A 23,695-nucleotide genomic window follows, 5' to 3' on the forward strand; every position below is an offset into this window, starting at 1 on the left:
CACGTTCTGTAAAGAGTTCAGTCCAACCACGGCTGAGCTCAGAAGACTACTGATCCTCAAAATGGGTCCAGGAGATTGGGAAAAGATCTCAGTTCATTTTCCTCGGCAGGATGTGAGACGAGGACACGTAAACTGGGATGATAGCTCAAACTTGGCGTACAGAGTGGCCATAACAACTCTGTGTGACACTTTCAAGTTACAATTCCCAGTGAAAATTGACACGTCTGTCATTAAGACCTGCAAACAGAAGAATGGTGAAGATGTTCAGGACTACTATGCCAGATTGATTACAGTTTTCAATACCCACAGTGGTATGGAACAACCAGCTGATATGGGCAACACCATCGGACTCTGGGAAGCTCACGTGTCGAACTATTTTCTCAACGGACTGCGCCCTGAAATCGCAGCAGCAGTGAAATCTAGCTGCATTATGTGGGAAGAAGCCCGCATTGAAAAAATCAGACGTCATGCTTGTCATGCTGAGAAAGAGCTTGCTCAGCAGAAAATCAAACATGATGAGAAACAAAACAAAGACCTACACATGGCAGCCTTAACCATGTACCAAGCAGTGCAAGCTAACACTGTACGTGGACGTGGACGTGGACGCATGCACAACACCCGTGGACGCCACCACGGAGGCTGTGGAAGGGGAGGTGCCAGAAGCAGAATCAACTATGATCCAGATGTTTGTTTCAAATGCCAAAAACGTGGACATTGGGCCAAAGACTGTCTCAACAACCCACAAACAGCTCAGCAGAGCACAGCAGCTGACTGAGAGCAGGAGGAGGGAGGCCGAAAGGGAGGGGCATCCCACTGCGACACAGAGGCACTGTCTGAGGAGGGAGGTAACACACCCACATCACACACACATCAACCTGCTTGCAATGAAGAACAGCTTACACCGCAACTCAGCAATGAAGAACAGCTTGCTAGCACACATCAACAACTTATAAACACAATTGATTATTTAGAACAACAAACAAAAAATACATTGAGCAGGGGAGTTTTGTGGAATCTGTGACACCCCCCACAAGTGAACTTTATCAAGCTGAAACAGATTACAATGTACACCAAGGTCAGCAACAGGAGTCAAATCCGAGAATCAGGCGATGTTACGTGAGAACATGCACAACGTGTGTCTCTGTATTGTATCAAACAGAGAGCACAAAACAGTAGAAAGGAATAAACAAGTACACACTGAAAATTACCATTACACTACATTGTATATCCCAAATCCAATTCCCACTATTGGTAAAACTGCCATCGTCCTCTTCATTGCAGGGTTTCTCATGATTGCTGCTGCAGCTTTTGTGACTCTCGTCTCCGAGGACAGAGTTTGTTTTGCAATCACAGATGATGTCATAGCAGTCACTCCATGAGCTGTTTGCAAAGATCCTATCACACCATGTTCAATGTCACCCTGTTCAAAAGCCCGAACAGCTCCTTTCATCCCCAGCATGAGGCCTAGTGTCCCAACAGCTGTCCCAGTATGTTCCATATATTTACTGATCTGATGGGAAGACTGTGGAGTGTGTGTCTCCATGTCACGAGCTGCTGTCTCGATGCCTTTTAACAAAGTTTCACTGTAGCGTTGACTCTCTGGAGATAAATCAACCTTGAATTCCACAGGTTCAACATCAGCACCTTCAGGCACAAACTGACAACTGAACTGTCCATTTTCTATTCTGGCACTGCCCTCTTTGAGGTGCAGCTCTGCCAGATATTCGCCATATTTTGCTTTAAGCTGGCTGTGGATTTCTTCAGTAAATGATGCAGAAGCCCGAGAGAAATATGATTCCAGTTTGAAGGAATTCTCTAATTCTGAGGCATAATTCAAGTCCTTCAACGTTATGTAACCGTCTTCGTAGCCCCTCAATGGTCCAGAAGGTCTTTGGTCTTCTGTAGATGGTGTCAGAACAGTGTTTGCAAAATCATTGTAACTATTTAAGAAGATGTCTCTATTTGCATTTTCTTCAAATAGTTTAAATCTGTTTGCGGTGTTTGCCATTAAGTCTGTCCCCCCACCAGTGTTTTCCGCCCAGGTTTGGAACATTTCAGATTCATACTCAAGAACCTCCTTTAAATTGTTTGATTCACTGGAAGTTTGAGGTATTGCTGAGCCACTAAATCCACGTTTGCTTTCATCAATCCAACTTCCTCCTCTTGCCATTGGATGTTTATCAAAAAGGAAATTCAGTGCTTTGGTTTGATGTTCAGACATGAACATATCCAGGGCCATGAGAACCAGAGGAAATGTCCGGAAATTTCTAATAGATTCAGATATAACTGAAACATGTGGTGTACCAGGCCTCAGCTTGCAGAGATAGGGGTGTGTGAGTGTCTTCTAGATTTCCAAGAAAAATACATCTTGCATATCTAGCATATTCCTGTCTCGATTGTTTATCAGGAATATTTTGTCTCATGTCTGAATAGGTGTCTTTTCCATTTTGTGCAGTAATACATCGCTCCACTACATTGTTGTCCATATCAGTGCCAAGCCTTTTTCCAACTAGATTCACATATAGACTTTTAGGATCAACACTATATATCCAGCCATTGACCATCAGGTATGTCACCCTATTTTCTCCAGTCCGTGCATAGTGACGGATCACATTTCTAACATCTTCTCCTGATTCAATGGTATAATACGTGGAAAAAACATTCCTCGTGTCCTCTCTCATCACATAATGTCTTAACTCTTCCTTTGTAATTGGGACTTGATTGGGAGGGGGTCGGTCTGGGTGGAAGAATCCCCAGGCTATAGCCTCAAGTGTATTAATTGCCTGTTTTATCTCCATTTCATTTGAGCCAAACTTTTGGTAAACATTCTGGTCAACAAATGTTTTTGGTCTATCTGGCCAGTTGATTGTGTTCATCTCTGTGTTCATCGCTCCTTTGGTTGGTTTCGGTTTCCTTTTTGGTAGAATGTTTCTTTCATTGGTAAAAACTGCCTCTCCTCTACTGCCAGGATCATTTCTAATAATTACATCACCGTTTCGATCAAGGTTTGCCACCACTTTCATGCTGTCATCTTTATGCCGCCAATTCTCCCCATTCTGAGAGACTTCCAGGGTAATTTTCTGTCCCGTGTGTGTGACCTGCATCACAACATCCCTCAGGTGCAGCTCTGTCTTAATGCTGAGCGAGCGGAGCTCTCTCAGTAATGTTTATACAAATGCTTTATCTGATCCGACCTGACATGACACCATACTTGTTGTTTTGATTGTATCACTAACTCTGGAGGTCTTTGAAATGATTTCAGCCACATCTTGGGCTGACTTCCCAGACAATCTCGTCTCTCCTGAGCTGTCTCCCAGTCCATGGCCAACCAGCACCAGTCTGCTGCTTTCTGAAAGTGGCATTGAGTCTCCAAAGACCAGTTTTGGTTTTTGGTTTTGATCAAGAACATAGACTGAGCTTACTGTTGGATGCTTCTCATAAAGGTAAGTAGCAGCTTTTCTGACCACAGCGTCATCCTCCATCATGATGATCTGCTGGTGGTCGTACTGTGTGGTGTGGTCGATAGGTCTTGGGGAATTTGGTAGCTGGAGACTGAGTCAGGTTTATCCATGACCTGGTAGATCTGATGATTCCCCTGGCTCGTTTCTAAAACTGCTTTTATTCCCCGGACTATAAACATCCGAATGAAGTTATGCTGGAAGTCTGCAGTTGTGTTTCCATCAATGGAGAACACTGGTGCTGCCTTCAGTGATGCTTTCATCATCAGCTCTGCCAGTGATGAGCCAGACAGTCCAGACACAGTTTGTCCATCATCTGAAACTCTTCCAAATATCTTCACCACGGTGTAGCTGTCCACTTCAGGTAAACATGACTCATTGTACAGACATTCTTTACTGACTATAACTGAGTAATGAGGATCCATGCTGTAGTCTTGTTGGACTCTGTCATTTGTTGACTTTTCTTTGTCAGCCATAACCAGAAGTTTCTGGCTGTAGCTGTGTGAGATCTCAGATGCTCCTAGTAGCTGATCTTGTATCTTCTGTTCATCAGCAGATGCCAAGAAGGTGTCAAAGACCTGGGAAATAAGACGGCAGATAAACGGATTAAAGGTGGGAAGATGTCAGGTTTTGATTTAGCAAACACCTTGTCATAGATACGTGAGAGGATATTCATGTCCATTTCAAGACCATGCAGATTAATTTAATTTGTTGTAGTACCTGTTTCCTTTCATTGACGCATGCTGTGAAATCCTGACAGTCCTGAAAGCCATCCAACAAACTCATTGGGTTTTTGTCAGTGTCCATGCTAAAGCAAGAATAACATGTTGTTAAAACCAGATGAAGACCACATCTTGTTTCAACTACACATTAGTGTCACTGCAAACAATTGTGTGACGGAAAAATACTGGTCATAAGAAAAATAAAAATCCCATTAGAATTTCCCAAAGCCCACACTGACATCATCAAATGTTTTGTTTTGTCTGACTGTCCAATGCACCCTAGAGAGTCTCAGTCACAGCAGCAATGGAGCATACATCCTCCTTACCTCCTAATGGATTTCTCAGTCCAGGCCCCATACATGGACGTGTCCCTAAGATAAAATACAGTCTTTATTACTCTGATAATTCTCATTCTGTTAACAAGAACTTTGGGTTATAAATCCTAAATAATCATCAACTGCTGCGCCAAGTTCTAAGCTACACTGTACAACTATTGATACAGAAGTGTTATGGCAGATTGATTTATACAAGGGGGGGGGTCTTGTGTCTGAAATGTGAAATTTAGTCAGGGGCTGTAGCAACCAAAAACGTAATAACGGCCAATAACGTAATATAACAGCCAATAATGTAATCATTTTGGCCAATAATGTAATAAGTTATTACATTATTGGCTGGTAATAACTGGTGTCGATAATGTAATAATACATAAATATGACTGCAGTTCTTGAAAATAAAAGGGTTTTTTGCAGTTTTTGTGTAGTTTGCCAATCAAAAATAGGTAAGGTAACTTTCACCACTCTCTCTCTCTCACTTCTACCATGCTTAATGATATGTTTGCAACAGTGGCGGCTGGTGACTGAAAAAATTGGGGAGGACAGGAGGAAAACCAGTCCACGGTGTCATGTTATTTTAGTCAACTACCTATCTCTACTTTCTTATATTCGATTTAATTTGAGTAATAAAACAATGACGTACAAGACTTCTTTAAAAAAACATTTTATTAAATGATAAAAGTCTGTTGACATCAGGACCATGAGAGGAGCAGAGATCCTGTTGACAACATCAGAGGTGAGGAGTGAGCAGAAATCAAACTTTGTCAGTTTCATAGTAATTGGAAAAAACACTGAGGAAAAAAATAATTGAACTATTGCGTTGCTGTTCCGTATTATGTCCCGCTGTTGTGCCGCTAAATATCTTCTCCTTCCGCGCCTCGACCCCAGGTTACCGTTGTGACAGTCAACGCGAATGCAGCTGTCAGAGTAACTACACGACAGCAGCATATCACAACAAAACAACTTCGTTGCTGCTCCGTATTGTGTCCCGGTCGTGCCGCTAACATTATGTCCTCCAACCGATTCCAATATCGCTGAAAACTCCATATTTCTTGTCCGAGCATAGCTGGTAGTGAAAGCTGTAAAATACATAGCGGTATTTCCTGTTTACAGCTGTATAAATGTGAGAATGAAATTTGGGAACTGTTATTGGACCAACCCGCTGTCAATCTTGTGTTCTGATTGCTGATTGGTACAGAAGAGCCTCCTCCGTCATGACGTCATTTTACGTGTCTTAGCCAATCACAGGTCAGGATGAAGACATCCTAAATGCATTGAGTCAATGGAAGAAGATCCCGCCCCGAGGCCAGTTAGGGAAGTAAAAATCTTGCCACCTCCGTAGAGCCCCCACCTTCCTGCTCCCTGCTCCTCACACAGCCTGCTCTGTCTCCTGAGCCTGCTGGCGGCGCAGTTGAGCCGTTTTAAGTGGATTTTCTTCCAAAAAACAAACTTTTTTTATGATAAAATACATATATAATATTTTATAAATTATACTGAGATTTGGTAATGATTTATTTCAACCAGTTACTCTTTCTTAAATAAAAAATAAATTTTCCTTTTGCCTCTCAAAAATAGAGGAGGACCAACCTCCTCTGCCTCAATGGACCAGCCTCCTCTGGTTTGCAAACGGAAGAAGTAAGCATTGTAGGCTATCAACAACCTCCAAAACATAACCAAACTTGTGTATTGAATGGTGTCTGCCAGCCAGTTTATGTTTCAGTCATGTATAACTTCCTGCCTCAGACAAACCATGTGAAATGTGATAATCCCAGCATGGCTCGGAGGAGCAATGGAGTTGATTTGGTTTTACCATTCTCTTTCTATTATTACTATTCTCTTTCTAAAGGTCCCGTGTTGGATAAAGTGACATTTTTATGTTTTTGTTGTTGTTGTTTTTTTGTTTTTTACAGTGATAATAAAGCAACATATGTTCTATATTTATACTGTAGTTTTTTCATTCACAAATGTAAAAAAAAAAAAAAAAAAACTACCTTTATACTGTATGGAGCAATACAAACATCTACCTTTAGACTTTCACAGTATTAATATAGAACCTAAAGCTGCTTTATCATCACTGTAGAAAAAGGGGACAGTGTTCATCTGTGATATTCAATGATAAAACTGAAATAACAACAATTATAAATGAGTTTAGAGTTTTTGGCAGCCTTATGTTTTTAAATCACAAAGCTGTGGATCATGAGGATTGTTCAACTCACTTGAGTTACTGGGACACTGTCAATCAAACCATCAACAGGCTTTATTCTCTGTTGATGGAATCCTCTGAACCACTCAGCCCAAAATAATTAATTGTCATCTGCAGATGTTACTGCCACCAGCAAAGATTTTACAATATTGCTTCAATGTTATTTTAAAATGTCAATTACAGAATCAAAGTAGAAAATGTTCTCACAGCCAAAACACTGTGGACATTTAAGGATTATTGATAATAATGATGAGTGATTTTGGTAGCACTACATAATACGGCCCGCGACTTACAGCGTACCTACCGCTCTCTTGCCGCGTAGGTTGCCGCTTATTCACACAAGTACTGAGTAACTGCAGCTCACTTTGCCCCCTGTTTCCCCCGTGCATTTACAGTGTAACTAGGCTGCGTCTTAGCGCGTAATTTACATCCTGCTTCACACCAACTTCCACAGAAGTACAAGATAACTCTCGCTGTTTTACAGTTTAACTAGGCTGCGTCTTGGCACGTAACTCCTGTCCTACTTTACACCAAATTACACAGTAACTCTCGCTCACTCCGCCACTAATTACCCCGCATTTTACAGTATAACTAGGCTGTGTCTTAGAGCGTAACTCCCGTACAATTACGTCCTACTTTCCCCGGACTTACAGTGTAACTCCTGCCAGGTACATTAGAAATTAAATAGTCTACTGTACAATATGAGCACAGTTGCAATCCATGTTTTCCAAAAGTGTCAGCAGCGACATTTCACCTCTATTTCAGAGATTTATTATTCATTATTTAATTGTATGGTTTGGAATAGGTGAGAAATGGGTATAGAGTGTGGACATTTTCCAATACAGTAACAGGCTGGCTGGTAGTAAACTTACCTCTCTAAAATGGACATCTATGAAAGTCTAGTTCTGTCATCCAAGGGCAAAACACAAACAAACAAACAAATACAGTAATACATCCACAATAATGAGTCATTCGGAGAGTTAGAAAATGTTTTTATTATTTATTAACCAGAAAACACATGACACATCCACATCCATGATCATTCATAAACTTTAAGTAGGCCTACAGTAAGTAGCCCACTGTAAGTGAGCACTGTAACCCCTCCTTAGTCTGCACCTATACAGTAGCTGTCATGCACCTACACACTACTTGTCTTAGAGTTACCCAGTAAGTAGAGGGTAACGGGCTGTATTACAAAGTAATGGCTGTTACTCCCTCCTTAGTCTGCACCTACACAGTAGCTGTCATCCACCTACACTGTACTTGTCTTAGAGTTACCCAGTAACTAGAGGGTAACGGGCTGTATTATAAAGTAATGGCTGTTACTCCCTCCTTAGTCTGCACCTACACAGTAGCTGTCATCCACCTACACTGTACTTGTCTTAGAGTTACCCAGTAACTAGAGGGTAACGGGCTGTATTATAAAGTAATGGCTGTTACTCCCTCCTTAGTCTGCACCTACACAGTAGCTGTCATCCACCTACACTGTACTTGTCTTAGAGTTACCCAGTAACTAGAGGGTAACGGGCTGTATTATAAAGTATTCTTTGTTATTCCCTCCTTAGTCTGCAAATACACTGTAATTGTCCTGCAACTACACTGTAGTTGTCCTAGAGTTACCCAGTACCTTCTACTACAGCTGTAACTACTGTCTAAGTAGACCCAGTAAGTTAGAACACAGTTTGTTTCACGAGATAACATCATCTGAAAGTACAGTAATACAAAGACAAAACTAACTGAAGTGCCCCTGACATCATAAAATAACAGATTTCTACTGGCTTTTGTTATTTACATTAAAGTTCAGTTTTGTTCATTCTGTTATAAACTGTTTCATTTAGTTTTGATCCATCTGTCTGGTCCTTCTAGGTCTAAAATAGTCAGTCAAGTCAGTTTCATTTGACAAAATGTAGGGTTAGAAGAGTCAAGTTGAAAAGATCGTTGTGATACTACTATCACACCGGAGTGTGACACTCAGTAATGGAGAATGGATGGGCTCCTCCATAAAAGGTGATCTTGATCTTGATCCAGCTCCTTGGGTCAAGGCAGAGATCAGGGTCATGGGTGGCGTGCCATCTCCCTCGTCAGGTACCATTTTCATGGCATCTCAAAAACCTCACCTGTGTAGAAATATAATTATATATTGTATCATCAACTTCATCACATAAATGCATCACTGTAAAACAAAGTGAGAAAATTAATAACTTTGAACGGTACAGTTTTTCTCATCATGGAATACTTAATCCCGGTTTTACCTTTCACATCATGAATCATTAGCCTTTTAAACCATAACTTGTGATTTTTAAGCATATTAATCAATTACAAATTATATTTTTTTCTTTAACTATTGAGTAAATATTTTAACCATTTAAAAATCTTCAATTTTACAAAATCAATGCTATTACCATACTGTTTCACAACTGTAGGCTGCACCAGTACATTAACTGTTAATGTTACTCTTGACTGTATTCATCATAACATTCATGACCAACAGTAGGCTAACGTTAGCTAATGGAGCTAATGTGTACAGTGCTAACACAAATACAACCTCAAAGCAAAACAACCGCAGCACTTACAGTTCCCGGTTAGCCTGGTGCAGGGGAAAACACACACTATTATCTTTAGCACAAGCTAACATTGCTAGCTGCGTTAGCATAGCTACTTAACTCACCAAGAGGTTGATAACGCGGTGAAACTGCCGTCGCACAGGTCCTCGGTTCATCCCTCACGTCTCCCGGGGTGTTTGCTCTGTGTTTATATCAACATATCACATCGTAGACATTGCATAATTTCCCTCATTTCTCCACTTCGTCTCCTCCTGTCGTCCCTGCGGCGGTGTCAACAAGCTCCGTCCTCGCTGTGAGGTGGGACTTTCTACCTTCTCAACAGGCAACCAATGACAAGTGAGCAGCTCCTGGTCTGACCAATGACAGATGGTCAAAGGTGAGAGACTGTGATTGACAACTTATTTCATCCTATTTGATTCTAACCTGTCTAACTACGCTGCTCATCATTGATCACATAAGTTGTCAATCACAGTCGCTCACCTTTGACCATCTGTCATTGGTCAGACCAGGAGCTGCTCACTTGTCATTGGTTGCCTGTTGAGAAGGTAGAAAGTCCCACCTCACAGCGAGGACGGAGCTTGTTGACACCGCCGCAGGGACGACAGGAGGAGACGAAGTGGAGAAATGAGGGAAATTATGCAATGTCTACGATGTGATATGTTGATATAAACACAGAGCAAACACCCCGGGAGACGAGAGGGATGAACCGAGGACCTGTGCGACGGCAGTTTCACCGCGTTATCAACCTCTTGGTGAGTTAAGTAGCTATGCTAACGCAGCTAGCAATGTTAGCTTGTGCTAAAGATAATAGTGTGTGTTTTCCCCTGCACCAGGCTAACCCCGGGAACTGTAAGTGCTGCGGTTGTTTTGCTTTGAGGTTGTATTTGTGTTAGTACTGTACACATTAGCTCCATTAGCTAACGTTAGCCTACTGTTGGTCATGAATGTTATGATGAATACAGTCAAGAGTAACATTAACAGTTAATGTACTGGTGCAGCCTACAGTTGTGAAACAGTATGGTAATAGCATTGATTTTGTAAAATTGAAGATTTTTAAATGGTTAAAATATTTACTCAATAGTTAAAGAAAAAAATATAATTTGTAATTGATTAATATGCTTAAAAATCACAAGTTATGGTTTAAAAGGCTAATGATTCATGATGTGAAAGGTAAAACCGGGATTAAGTATTCCATGATGAGAAAAACTGTACCGTTCAAAGTTATTAATTTTCTCACTTTGTTTTACAGTGATGCATTTATGTGATGAAGTTGATGATACAATATATAATTATGTTTCTACACAGGTGAGGTTTTTGAGATGCCATGAAAATGGTACCTGACGAGGGAGATGGCACGCCACCCATGACCCTGATCTCTGCCTTGACCCAAGGAGCTGGATCAAGATCAAGATCACCTTTTATGGAGGAGCCCATCCATTCTCCATTACTGAGTGTCACACTCCGGTGTGATAGTAGTATCACAACGATCTTTTCAACTTGACTCTTCTAACTTAGAAAGTACATTTTGTCAAATGAAACTGACTTGACTGACTATTTTAGACTTAGAAGGACCAGACAGATGGATCAAAACTAAATGAAACAGTTTATAACAGAATGAACAAAACTCAACTTTAATGTAAATAACAAAAGCCAGTAGAAATCTGTTATTTTATGATGTCAGGGGCACTTCAGTTAGTTTTGTCTTTGTATTACTGTACTTTCAGATGATGTTAACTCGTGAAACAAACTGTGTTCTAACTTACTGGTTCTACTTAGACAGTAGTTACAGCTGTAGTAGAAGGTACTGGGTAACTCTAGGACAACTACAGTGTAGTTGCAGGACAATTACAGTGTATTTGCACACTAAGGAGGGAATAACAAAGAATACTTTATAATACAGCCCGTTACCCTCTAGTTACTGGGTAACTCTAAGACAAGTACAGTGTAGGAGTAACAGCCATTACCTTATAATACAGCCCGTTACCCTCTAGTTACTGGGTAACTCTAAGACAAGTACAGTGTAGGTGCATGACAGCTACTGTATAGGTGCAGACTAAGGAGGGAGTAACAGCCATTACTTTATAATACAGCCCGTTACCCTCTACTTACTGGGTAACTCTAAGACAAGTAGTGTGTAGGTGCATGACAGCTACTGTGTAGGTGCAGACTAAGGAGGGAGTAACAGCCATTACTTTATAATACAGCCCGTTACCCTCTAGTTACTGGGTAACTCTAAGACAAGTACAGTGTAGGTGCATGACAGCTACTGTGTAGGTGCAGACTAAGGAGGGAGTAACAGCCATTACTTTATAATACAGCCCGTTACCCTCTAGTTACTGGGTAACTCTAAGACAAGTACAGTGTAGGTGGATGACAGCTACTGTGTAGGTGCAGACTAAGGAGGGAGTAACAGCCATTACTTTATAATACAGCCCGTTACCCTCTACTTACTGGGTAACTCTAAGACAAGTAGTGTGTAGGTGCATGACAGCTACTGTATAGGTGCAGCGTAAGGAGGGAGTAACAGCCATTACTTTATAATACAGCCCGTTACCCTCTACTTACTGGGTAACTCTAAGACAAGTAGTGTGTAGGTGCATGACAGCTACTGTATAGGTGCAGACTAAGGAGGGGTAACAGTGCTCACTTACAGTAGGCTACTTACTGTAGGCCTACTTAAAGTTTATGAATGATCATGGATGTGGATGTGTCATGTGTTTTCTGGTTAATAAATAATAAAAACATTTTCTAACTCTCCGAATGACTCATTATTGTGGATGTATTACTGTATTTGTTTGTTTGTTTGTGTTTTGCCCTTGGATGACAGAACTAGACTTTCATAGATGTGCATTTTAGAGAGGTAAGTTTGCTACCAGCCAGCCTGTTACTGTATTGGAAAATGTCCACACTCTATACCCATTTCTCACCTATTCCAAACCATACAATTAAATAATGAATAATAAATCTCTGAAATAGAGGTGAAATGTCGCTGCTGACACTTTTGGAAAACATGGATTGCAACTGTGCTCATATTGTACAGTAGACTATTTAATTTCTAATGTACCTGGCAGGAGTTACATTGTAAGTCCGGGGAAAGTAGGACGTAATTGTACGGGAGTTACGCTCTAAGACACAGCCTAGTTATACTGTAAAATGCGGGGTAATTAGTGGCGGAGTGAGCGAGAGTTACTCTGTAATTTGGTGTAAAGTAGGACAGGAGTTACGTGCCAAGACGCAGCCTAGTTAAACTGTAAAACAGCGAGAGTTACCTTGTACTTCTGTGGAAGTTGGTGTGAAGCAGGATGTAAATTACGCGCTAAGACGCAGCCTAGTTACACTGTAAATGCACGGGGGAAACAGGGGGCAAAGTGAGCTGCAGTTACTCAGTACTTGTGTGAATAAGCGGCAACCTACGCGGCAAGAGAGCGGTAGGTACGCTGTAAGTCGCGGGCCGTATTATGTAGTGCTACCGTGATTTTCAGTAGGAGTTAAGAAAGCAAAGTGGTCAGAGTGTTGTCATTGTATTACAGCAGTGGTTCAACATATGTGGCATATTTGCGTAGTATCAATTTCCCAGATGTTGAACAGCTACAGATGTTCTTCCCTACCTCTGGTCTGAAGGTTCCTCCAGCCTATCATGAAACATGTGCTGGGCCAGACCTTGGAGCTGGTGCAAGGCAGCGATGTCGGGGCTGAGCTCCTCCCAGTCTTCATCCCTCACCTCTGTGAAGTGGAAGCAAATGCCACATTGAAAGATCCACAGGACGAGCTGCAGGTTTTTCCTCTGCTCCTTCTAGCTGACTGATGTGTGATGAGTTTTACTCAGTCACTTTGATCACAGTGAAATGAGGAAATTCAGAATTCAAATGAAAGAGAATCACTTCTGAGAAGCAGCCTGTAGGGGGAGCTCTTGGTCTGAGCCTCAGTCTTGAATACACTTGAGTTGAGAGAGAGATCACACCGGTTGTATCACACTGTTCAGGCCTGAATCTTGTGGAATCGTCTAACAGAGTCTGAACCTGAGCTTTGGTAAATTGTCAGATGTTTCTTACTGAACGGTTCAGTGAAGATGACGAGGCTGAAGAGGACCAGGAGCCTCAGTCTCCACCGGTTCTGCCTCCGACCTGCCATCACTCTGCACAACATCACACACAAAGACAAACACACGACCGATCATGGAGGTGGTCGTCCACTGAGCCTTTACAACTATTACTTCAGTTAGTGGCATTAGTTAGGTTCATGTTCCTCTCCATCAGTCTAATCAGGAGGCATCTGATTCGTCAACATTCAACCTGCAACAAGATAACAAGTCAAACACACAGAGGAGTTGTCAAGAACCATCTTTGGAGACCAGAAGAACCAGGAGTGAGTTCTTGTAGACTACAATCACTGTATGATTGTGAATCTTCTTGGCAATGAATAAAACTAGAAGACAGCTAATCTCAACATCTTTATTTCCTATTTTACCAAAAAAATGTTCACAACAACCATTAATTGCAAAGGTATGCGATTATTTGTCCTCAGGGCTCAAGGAAAAATACTCTTCTTGTCCTCAGTACATGGAAATTACAAGTACACGCGTACACACACACAATCTAGTTTGTCTATTTCCGACCAATAACTCTCACAAAGTAAAACATACAGTAAAAACACCAAAATAGTGAGTTTGCAGGAATCCAGAGATGAAAACAAACATTAAACCTGTTTTAAACATACTGAGGAACAATGTGGAATTAAGAACTCACTTGTTCCTTTGAAATTTATTTATTTATTTATTTATTTCGGACATGTTAATTGAATCAGACTTCATCACACACAATTTCAGTTACACAATACAACCAACATGACCGAAAGGGAAAACGGGAGAAGCATAAAACTTATCAGGTCCCGCCCCGATTACCATTCAGAATACATTAATTTCATCACAATTTTTCTTTCTTAGCATACGTGAAACAACTAAGTACAAATACTTAAAGGTTCGGTGATTAACACTAACTGTCCCACTACACACAATCAAAATGATTTCAGTTTGTTTGGTTTTATGGGACTTACTCTGGTGTGATCCAGGTCCTTTACAGTTTGAAAGACAGCAAGTTTAAGTACAGTGCAGATAATTATTAGTCTCCTTCAGCAACAGCAGTCTCCTCCTACTCCACAATCACTGGACAGGTTATGTGCTCTTCGATATCAATAACAAGAAGCTGTCTTCCTACTTCATCCCATTTAGGAACACAGGACTCATGTTGTTCAACTGAAACCCAAGAGACACTTTTTAACTCCACTGTCTGACCTTATTAGCCTGTAAACAGTCCAACAAGTGATGAAACAGTGCTTGTGAAATATTTAATTCCTGGCATCAGGACATAGTTAAACATTAACTGACACAACAAGTCTGACACAGTGATTCTTCTCCCAAAATTGTAGTTGTAAAAAGAGAGCAGTATATAATTCCAGTTGTATTCAGAACCTTTATTTATTCACTCAAAGCACTAACACCACACTGTGGAAATACTATGTCAAGGGAAAGTCCTGAAAAATAATAATAATAATAATAAATAATCAGTTGGGTAACACTTTATTTTAAGGGGTCCTTGTTCCTGTGTATCTACCTAATTAATTACAGTGTAATTACCTATGTAACCGTATGTAATAACATGTACTTACATGATTGTAAATACATAGTGTATTTCCGTGTACTTACAGGTCCTTGTTACACTTGTAATAAGAAATGCCAAAGTGGCCTCTCTCTTTGCACAAGCATTTCTTATTACAAGTGTAACAAGGACCTGTAAGTACACCAAAATACACTATGTATTTACAATGTAAGTACATGTTATTACATATGGTTACATAGGTAATTACACTGTAATTAATTAGGTAGATACACAGGAACAAGGACCCCTTAAAATAAAGTGTTACCAATAAGAATAATTGAAATGAACTTAGAACTGAACACCTGTGACTCAATCACCTGAGACTAACTCCAGGTCTGAACAGGACCTCAGGTTTATTAGTAATGGTGATTATATGCTCATCATTTCCACCAGTCCTCTCTCCCCCTTTTCTGATTTACATTTGTATTTGTCCAGTATTTGTTAGTATGGTCAACTTGGAGAACTGCCACGGCACTGTCCACCTGAAACTTTCTACAAAGCTTTTTATATTTTTTATATATACCGAAAAAAAAAAAAAAAAATATATATATATATATATATATATAAATCAAAAGGAGTTACACTGACATGTATATACCATCAAAGAAGTTACACTGTCTGGCATGAATGTGTGCATCACAAATCAAATGGCATTTTCTGATTAATTACGTAATTCAGAACATCTGTAACTCTATGAAATCAAAATAGAGAGACATTTCACATTGTTTTGGTACTGAATTCTGTAGCACCTGTAACAGAGTGGAAGTTAAAAAAAAAAAAAAAAAAAAGTATATATTTTTTGATAAATGCATTTTCCACAGTTATTCTTACAGATAGATTCAGTATAAGTACTCAGACCTTGGGACTATTGGACAGAAAATATTCCAGATTTTTGGTTACTAATTGAGATCCGTTTTGGAGACCATGCTTCTAATTAGAAAGTGAAGCAATCAATCAAATTCTTTTTTTTCTCTTCATTATTATTCAAAAATGAGTTTAGGTGCCGACCTCTACGTCAGCATTCATGGCCACTGTTTCTTCATTATCATTTGTTTCGCTTTTATTCACGTTTTTTTGCTGTTGTGCCTTTTTGATAAATTCTCTACATGTGGGCAACATGAAAACACAGTGGAAAAGGGCAAGACTGACACAGGTGACCCAAACTATGACCCACGACCAAAACAATTCCGTCCGTCTTAATTGACACTCCTTTAACAGCATGTCAACTGACACCTTTACCTCTCTGAAAACCAGTTCCATATGACCACATTCACTGTCATCACTGATCCATCCTTCCAGTGTAATGTTAACAGTGTTATAGTTGAGTCCAAAGAAAGTCAGGAGAACTTTGTCTGATAAAACTTGGCAGTCAAATATTGCTGATGACTTTGAGCTTAAGTATAAGACATCTGTGGCATTGTCCTTTGCACAGTTGTTAATAGTGACAGAGCCGTGGTGGAAAGCCAACATATAAATGTCGTTTCCATCGTCCCCGACCAGGTAATCACTACCTGTGGACACCAAGATGTCGTTGCCGTCTGAGCCTTTGAGAAGTGAACTTTCATAACCAGACACCAGGATGTCTGAATAGATGGTGCCGATGACATTCTCCACGTCCTTCAACACGTCCCCCTCAGCATCAGCATTGCGACCTTGTCCGGTCAACAGGTTGACGTAAACACCTTTCCTCCTCTCGTGATCACCTCGGTACAGAACACTGTCTCTTCCAGGACCTCCATCCATGAGATCTGCCCCTGGTCCAGGGAAGAAGACGTCACTGCCAGAGTCTCCTATCATTGTGTCATTTCCATCCTCACCATAAAAAGTGTCGTCTCCTAGTCCACCAATCAGGAGATCAGATCCATTTCCTCCAATCAGTGTGTCATCTCCTTGGCCCCCTTTCAACACATCATCCTCCCACCCACCAGTTACAATACTGCCATGATCATTACCTAGAATATCATTGGACTGGAAGGGGCAGCCTTGCACTGTATGGACCTTTGACAGATTTCTGTGAGAGCTCAGGTCTAAATGACAGTCAACCTGTGACTGTTTCAGAGTCACTTTGAAAGCTTCAATCACAAACAGAGGGTCATCAGTTGTGTTCAGTGACTTCAGTTTAAATTTCACTCCATCAGAGCTCTGAAATTCCAGGTGCTGGTGCTGGGAACCTTCAGTATAGTTGAGCAGAGTGATCAGTAATTCTTCCCCTTTCGTTGTGATTTTCACAAACAAATTTCCTGATGATAATGTATCCACAGTGACTTGGCTGTCGTCTATGAAATCCATGTCAACAAACACAGTATCAATATTATAATCTTTAGCAAAGTTATTGATTAGTAACTTTTCTCCATATCCACGTTTGATTATGTAATTGTCTTTTCCTTTACCTCCCATCATCAGTGCACCCCCAGTGTAAGGATCAAGCAAATTGTCATTGCTGTTCCCAACCATGAAGTCGAAACCTGAGGAGCCATACATCTCTCTTACTGAATCTGCATTCATTATCATTTCTTTCCCTTCAAGGTTAGAAAAGGACCTATTGTCCCTCCTATAAGTGAAATCTCTGGACTGTTGTCCTAGAGAAACAATGAGTGGCTGGAATTCTGAAAGCATGTCCAGTGGTTCAGGTTCCTGGTTTCTGTAATCAACAATTAAGGGAAGCATTAAAGATGTGCTGCAGTTGTCAAGGTTAGACATCAATCCAGCTGTTATTCCATCACTGGTCTTTATCTGCAGGTGCTGATCATGCCTTGAATCAAACCAGTTCTGTAAGATGACAGTTCTTCTACCAGATACTGAAATGATGATGCTCCGTCCTTCACAGGCACATGTAACTTTCTGATATTGTTCTTTCAGGAAGAGAAAATCCAGGGCCAGATCTGGTGATCGATTGTTGATGGTCTTTACTCCTTGGCCTGGTGTGATAATGTACCAGTCCTCTCCTCCTCTACCCTGGATGAAGTCATCACCTCTTTCTGGGACAAAAACATTATGTTCCTTGTTTCCTTTGATGAGATCATTAAACTCTGACCCGCGGACCTCTGTCACACTGTCAAAAGCCTCGTCCTCCTGAAGGTCCACCACCAGAGGATGGGTGGAATTGCTGTAATCAATGGTCAGACTTTTTATACACTTGGTGAATGGGTCGCTCTGCAGGCAGTCAGCCCTGTTATCTGAGATTGTGAACGTGATCAAATCCTTTGTGATGACTAGTAAGTGTCTGTCCTCTGGTGATCTGAACCAGTTCAGTAAACTCACATTGATGACTGTTCCATCAAGGAGAGCCTTCATCTGAACATCATCACCTGCTACTGAAACTTGAAAACTATGAAGATTTGCTTCTATTATGAGCAGATCTGTTTTATTGTCTCTTGAGTAATTTTCAATCTTCACTGAAGACTGGTTTTTAGTTTTCACCAAGTATATGTCCTCTCCTTCACCACCAATCAAACGATCTTCACCTCCTCCTCCATCTATCACATTCCTCTCTCCATTTCCAATCAGCACGTCATCATACCGAGTCCCAAAGATGTTTGTAACTGTACGTAAAAGTGTCTGCGATGCATCAATAGTTTCACCACTTGTCTTAAACATCTTGTTAATCCCTCTGGCCACCAGCTGAGCAGAGGAAATCACTGTGGAAGAAATCTCAAACAAGACTCCATCTCCTGACATCATGTTCATGTGACGATATGCTTCCCCTAAAAACCAGTTTTGTATGGTCACAGTGTGGCTGCTTTCATACATCAACACAACATCATTCCCAGATTTAGACACAGAAATGTGACTGTAATTAACCCTGATATGAAGAGTGTCTAATGCTTTGGAAGGGTCGTAGTTGTTTATTATTGTTTTTCCTCCATTGTCAGGTATGATGTACGTGTCTTTTCCACTAGAACCTTCAACATAACTTCTCTGTGGTCCAAGGAAGAATGTATCATCACCTGGTTCACCATGAAGTTGGTAATAGTAAGTCAACATCAGGTCAATTGTATGATTATCCTGTGATTTCTGATCTGCAAAAAAATGATTAGCATCTCTGTTTCCCCTGTATCTCCCATATCTTGAATCTGACACAGCTTTATAACCTGAAACCACATCCACAGTGCCTGCTGGGATGAACATGAGTACTTTCTTCTGTAGTGTTTTATACTCTAGTTGATGCGACTCTCCCAGGCCAAGTATGATGTCTTTGGCTCCTTGTGTATTAATGTTCCAGCACTTCTTCCCAAAAGTCTCGTTGCTAGATACAAAATAGTTCATGCAGAACTCAGATGGACCCTGATCAGCAAGGCAGAAGTAAATACCTCCCCCATTCCAGGAGGATTCACCACTACTAAAATCAATGGCAGTTGTTCCATCCTGCTCTTGTGTAACTGTGTAATATTTGTGATAGTCTGAAATGTTCGCAACATATTTTTGTCCCTCCTTAACTTCATCATAACGCCAATCATAAAACAAACTAGCAACTTGAATTCCAAAATGCATAGCCCCTTTCTCAAAGCCGACGAAAACAGCCCTCAGTTTATCTAAAACCCCAGCATCCTTTGGGAGACTGTTAATTTCAGACTGGATACCCATATAAACATCATCAATGACCATTCGGACTGCTGACAGTGCCAGGTTTATAGGTATGATAATTGGTGCCAGTTCAGGCCGAACAAGTTCAACAACATCCAAAGCAAGTATACGTACATCAATGGAAGCATCAATTAATCCCAATATGTCACCTCTCTGTAAGTCTTCTTTAACACTGTACATCCCAAATCCAATTCCCACTATTGGTAAAAACTTTGGTAAAACCTTTGGTAAAACCTTTGGTAAAATCGTCCTCTTCATTGCAGGGTTTCTCATGATTGCTGCTGCAGCTTTACCAATTCTTGTCTCTGAGGACAGAGCTTGTTTTGCAATCACAGATGATGTCATAGCGGCCACTCCATGAGCAGTTTGCAAAGACCCCATCACACGATGTTCGATGTCACCCTGTTCAAAAGCCCGAACAGTTCCTTTCATCCCCAGCATGAGGCCTAGTGTCCCAACAGCTGTCCCAATGTGCTCCACATATTTACTGATTTGATGGGAAGACTGTGAAGTGTGTGTCTCCATGTCACGAGCTGCTGTCTCGATGCCTTTTAACAAAGTTTCACTGTAGCGTTGACTCTCTAGAGATAAATCAACCTTAAATTCAACAGATTCAACATAGGCACCTTCAGGCACAAACTGACAACTGAACTGTCTATATTCTATTCTGGCACTGCCCTCTTTGAGGTGTAGTCCTGCCAGATTTTTGCCATATTTTGCTTTAAGCTGGATGTGGATTTCTTCAGTAAATGATGCAGAAGCCCGATAGAAATATGATTCAAGTTTAAAGGAATTCTCTAATCCTGAGGCAGAATGCAAGTCCTTCAATGTTACGTAACCGTCTTCGTAGCCTCCCAATGTTCCAGACGTCGAAGGTCTTTGGACATCTGTAGACGGTGTCAAAACATCGCTTGCAAATTTGTTATATCCATTTAAGAAGATTTCTTGATTAAAATTTTTATCAAATATCGCAAATTTTTCTGCGGTGTCTTTCATTAATTTTGCCCCCCCACCAGTGTTTTCCACCCAGGTTTGGAACATGACTGATTCATACTGTATGACAGTGCGGAGGGAGTATTTTAATTTAGACAACCTTTCATTTAAGGGCAACGATTCCCAATCTTTTTTTGCTAGTTTGCTGGACCCTTTAATTAATGCTGAGCCGCTAAATCCACGTTTGCTTGGGTCAGTCCAACTTCCATGTCTTGCCATTGGGTGTTCTTCAAAAAAGAAATCCAGTCCTTTCTTTTGGACTATGTTGTTGTTGCTTTCAACCATATCCAGGGCCATGAGAACCAGAGGAAATGTCCGGAAATTTCTAGCAGATTCACATATAACTGATGCAGTAAAATATGTAGTGTACCAGGCCTCAGCATGCATTGTCATTTCTATGTTTGGTTGCTTTCCAACAAAAATACTTCTCACATATTTAGCATATTCCATTTTGGTTGTGATTGTATCTTTATGACCTGCAGAAAAAAGATTTTCTTTTATGTCTTTATACATTTCTATGTCCATATTTGTACTAATCAAATTTTCCACTTTTTTGTTGTTTTCATTTTCGTTAATCTTTTTTCCAACTAGATGCACATATAGAGTTTTTGGATGAACACTATATATCCAGCCATTGACCATCAGGTATGTCTCCCTATTTTCTCCAGTCCGTGCATAGTGCCAGATCGCATCTCTAACATCTTTTCCTGATTCAATCTTGTAACACTTCTCTAGAGTGTAACTTTTTTCACGATGTTTCATCTGTTTGTTCTTGCTTTTGTAGATCACAATTTTTCCGAAGGCTTTCTTTCTTATGGTGACTTTTTTGGGACGGGGTAGGTCTGGCTCGAAGAATCCCCAGGCCAAGGCCTCAAGTGTATTAATGTTTTTTTTTATATTCATTTCTTCTGAGTCAAACATTTTAAAAACCGTCGGGTCAACAAAGGTTTCTAGTTTTTTGGTCTTTTTTGATTTATTCTTTCCTAGAACGTTTCTTTCATTGGTAAAAACGGCCTCTCCTCTACTGCCAGGATCATTTCTAATAATTACGTCACCGTTCCGATCGAGGGTTGCCACCACTTTCATGCTGTCATCTTTATGTCGCCATTTCTCCCCTTTCTGAGAGACTTCCAGGGTAATTTTCTGTCCCGTGTGTGTGACCTGGATTAAAGCGTCTCTCACGTGCAGCTCTGTCTTAATGCTGAGAGAGTGGAGCTCTCTCAGTAACGTTTTAGCAAATTCTTCATTTGAGCCGACCTGACATGACACCACACTTGTTGTTTTGATTGTATCACTGACTCTGGAGGTCTTTGAAATGATTTCAGCCACATCTTGGGATGACTTCCCAGACAATCTCGTCTCTCCTGAGCTGTCTCTCAGTCCATGGCCAACCAGCACCAGTCTACTGCTTTCTGAAAGTGGCATTGAGTCTCCAAAGACCAGTTTTGGTTTTTGGTTTTCATCAAGAACATAGACTGAGCTTACTGTTGGATGCTTCTCATAAAGATAAGTAGCAGCTTTCCTGACCACAGCGTCATCCTCCATCATGATGATCTGCTGGTGGTCGTACTGTGTGGTGTGGTCGATGGGTCTTTGGGGAATTTGGTAGCTGGAGACTGAGTCAGGTTTATCCATGACCTGGTAGATCTGATGATTCCCCTGGCTTGTTTCTAAAACTGCTTTTATTCCCCGGACTATAAACATCCGAATGAAGTTATGCTGGAAGTCTGCAGTTGTGTTTCCATCAATGGAGAACACTGGTGCTGTCTTCAGTGACGCTTTCATCATCAGCTCTGCCAGTGATGAGCCAGACAGTCCAGACACAGTTTGTCCATCATCTGAAACTCTTCCAAATATCTTCACCACGGCGTTGCTGTCTACTTCAGGTAAACATGACTCATTGTACAGACATTCTTTACTGACTATAACTGAGTAATGAGGATCCATGCTGTAGTCTTGTTGGACTCTGTCATTCGTGGACTTTTCTTTGTCAGCCATAACCAGAAGTTTCTGGCTGTAGCTGTGTGAGATCTCAGATGCTCCTAGTAGCTGATCTTGTATCTTCTGTTCATCAACAGATGCCAAGAAGGTGTCAAAGACCTGGGAAATAAGACAGCAGATAAACGTGTTAAAGGTGGGAAGATGTCAGGTTTTGATTTAGCAAACACCTCGTCATAGATACGTGAGAGGATATTCATGTCCATTTCAAGACCGTTCAGATTAATTTAATTTGTTGTAGTACCTGTTTCCTTTCATTGACGCAGGCTGTGAAATCCTGACAGTCCTGAACGCCATCCAACAAACTCATTGGGTTTTGGTCAGTCTCCACGCTAAAGCAAGAATAACATGTTGATGTTAAAACCAAATGAAGACCACATCTTGTTTCATTTTTGATTTAAAAGCAAACACCACATTAGTGTCACTGTAAGGATAACTATAAAATTATAAATATTGTGCAATGGAGAAAAAAAAAAGAAAAAAGAAAAGTATTCCTCTAATGCATTAGGATACGTATACATGCATTGGGATTGTATTGATACACTAATGATGCATCACTGAAAAAAAAGAGAAAAGGGTTTATTACATGTCAAATAGCATAATTACATCCTCCTTACCTCCTAATGGATCTCTCAGTACGGGCCCCATACATGGACATGTCCCTAAGATAAAATACAGTCTTTATTACATTGTCAATTCATGTTCTGCTAAAAAAAAAAAAACACACTAAAATGACCAGATGTGTAATCAACTCTACTGACATGTTTGTTCATTGGCCTGCTGGTCTATACTATGGAAGAGGATTAAGGGCACGGTGGGAAAAAAAAGTTAGTTCTGACTTTTTCCTCAGAATTCTGACTTCAAACTCTGAATTCTGACTTTTTTTCTCAGAATTCTGAGTTTAAAGTCAGAATTGACTTTAATCTCCAATTCCGACTTTAAACTCAGAATTTTTGCCCTAATCCTTTTCCATAGTATGCAGCTTCTTCTAGACTGACATTCATCACAGATCTGTTGCAGTATGCTGGTCAGTGGTCAGTGCTGGGCAAATTACTATGAAAACATTTTAAATCACTGATTACTCCTTTTAAGCAGTGGTGTTTCAATATAAACATGTGACATATTTGCGTAGTATCAATTTCCCAGATGTTGAACAGCTGCAGATGTTCTTCCACTACCTCCTCTGG

At 40.6% G+C, this 23,695-nt stretch overlaps 1 protein-coding gene across 1 annotated transcript; it reads right to left on the reverse strand.

Annotated features, from left to right (window-relative positions):
- Positions 1–1,221: 1,221 nt before the first annotated feature.
- Positions 1,222–14,547, reverse strand: LOC310990970 (uncharacterized protein). The gene is made up of 4 exons (XM_083978537.1): positions 14,332–14,547; positions 4,507–4,551; positions 4,179–4,266; positions 1,222–4,036 (listed from the first exon to the last, which is right to left on the reverse strand). The coding sequence occupies exons 2-4, from the start codon at positions 4,539–4,541 to the stop codon at positions 3,482–3,484; spliced, it is 678 nt and encodes a 225-aa protein (XP_083834663.1). The 5' UTR covers positions 4,542–4,551; positions 14,332–14,547; the 3' UTR covers positions 1,222–3,481.
- Positions 14,548–23,695: the final 9,148 nt, after the last annotated feature.

The sequence above is a fragment of the Trachurus trachurus genome (assembly GCF_905171665.1).
Source record: "Trachurus trachurus genome assembly, chromosome: 9".
In the NCBI taxonomy this organism is placed as follows: Eukaryota; Metazoa; Chordata; class Actinopteri; order Carangiformes; family Carangidae; genus Trachurus; species Trachurus trachurus.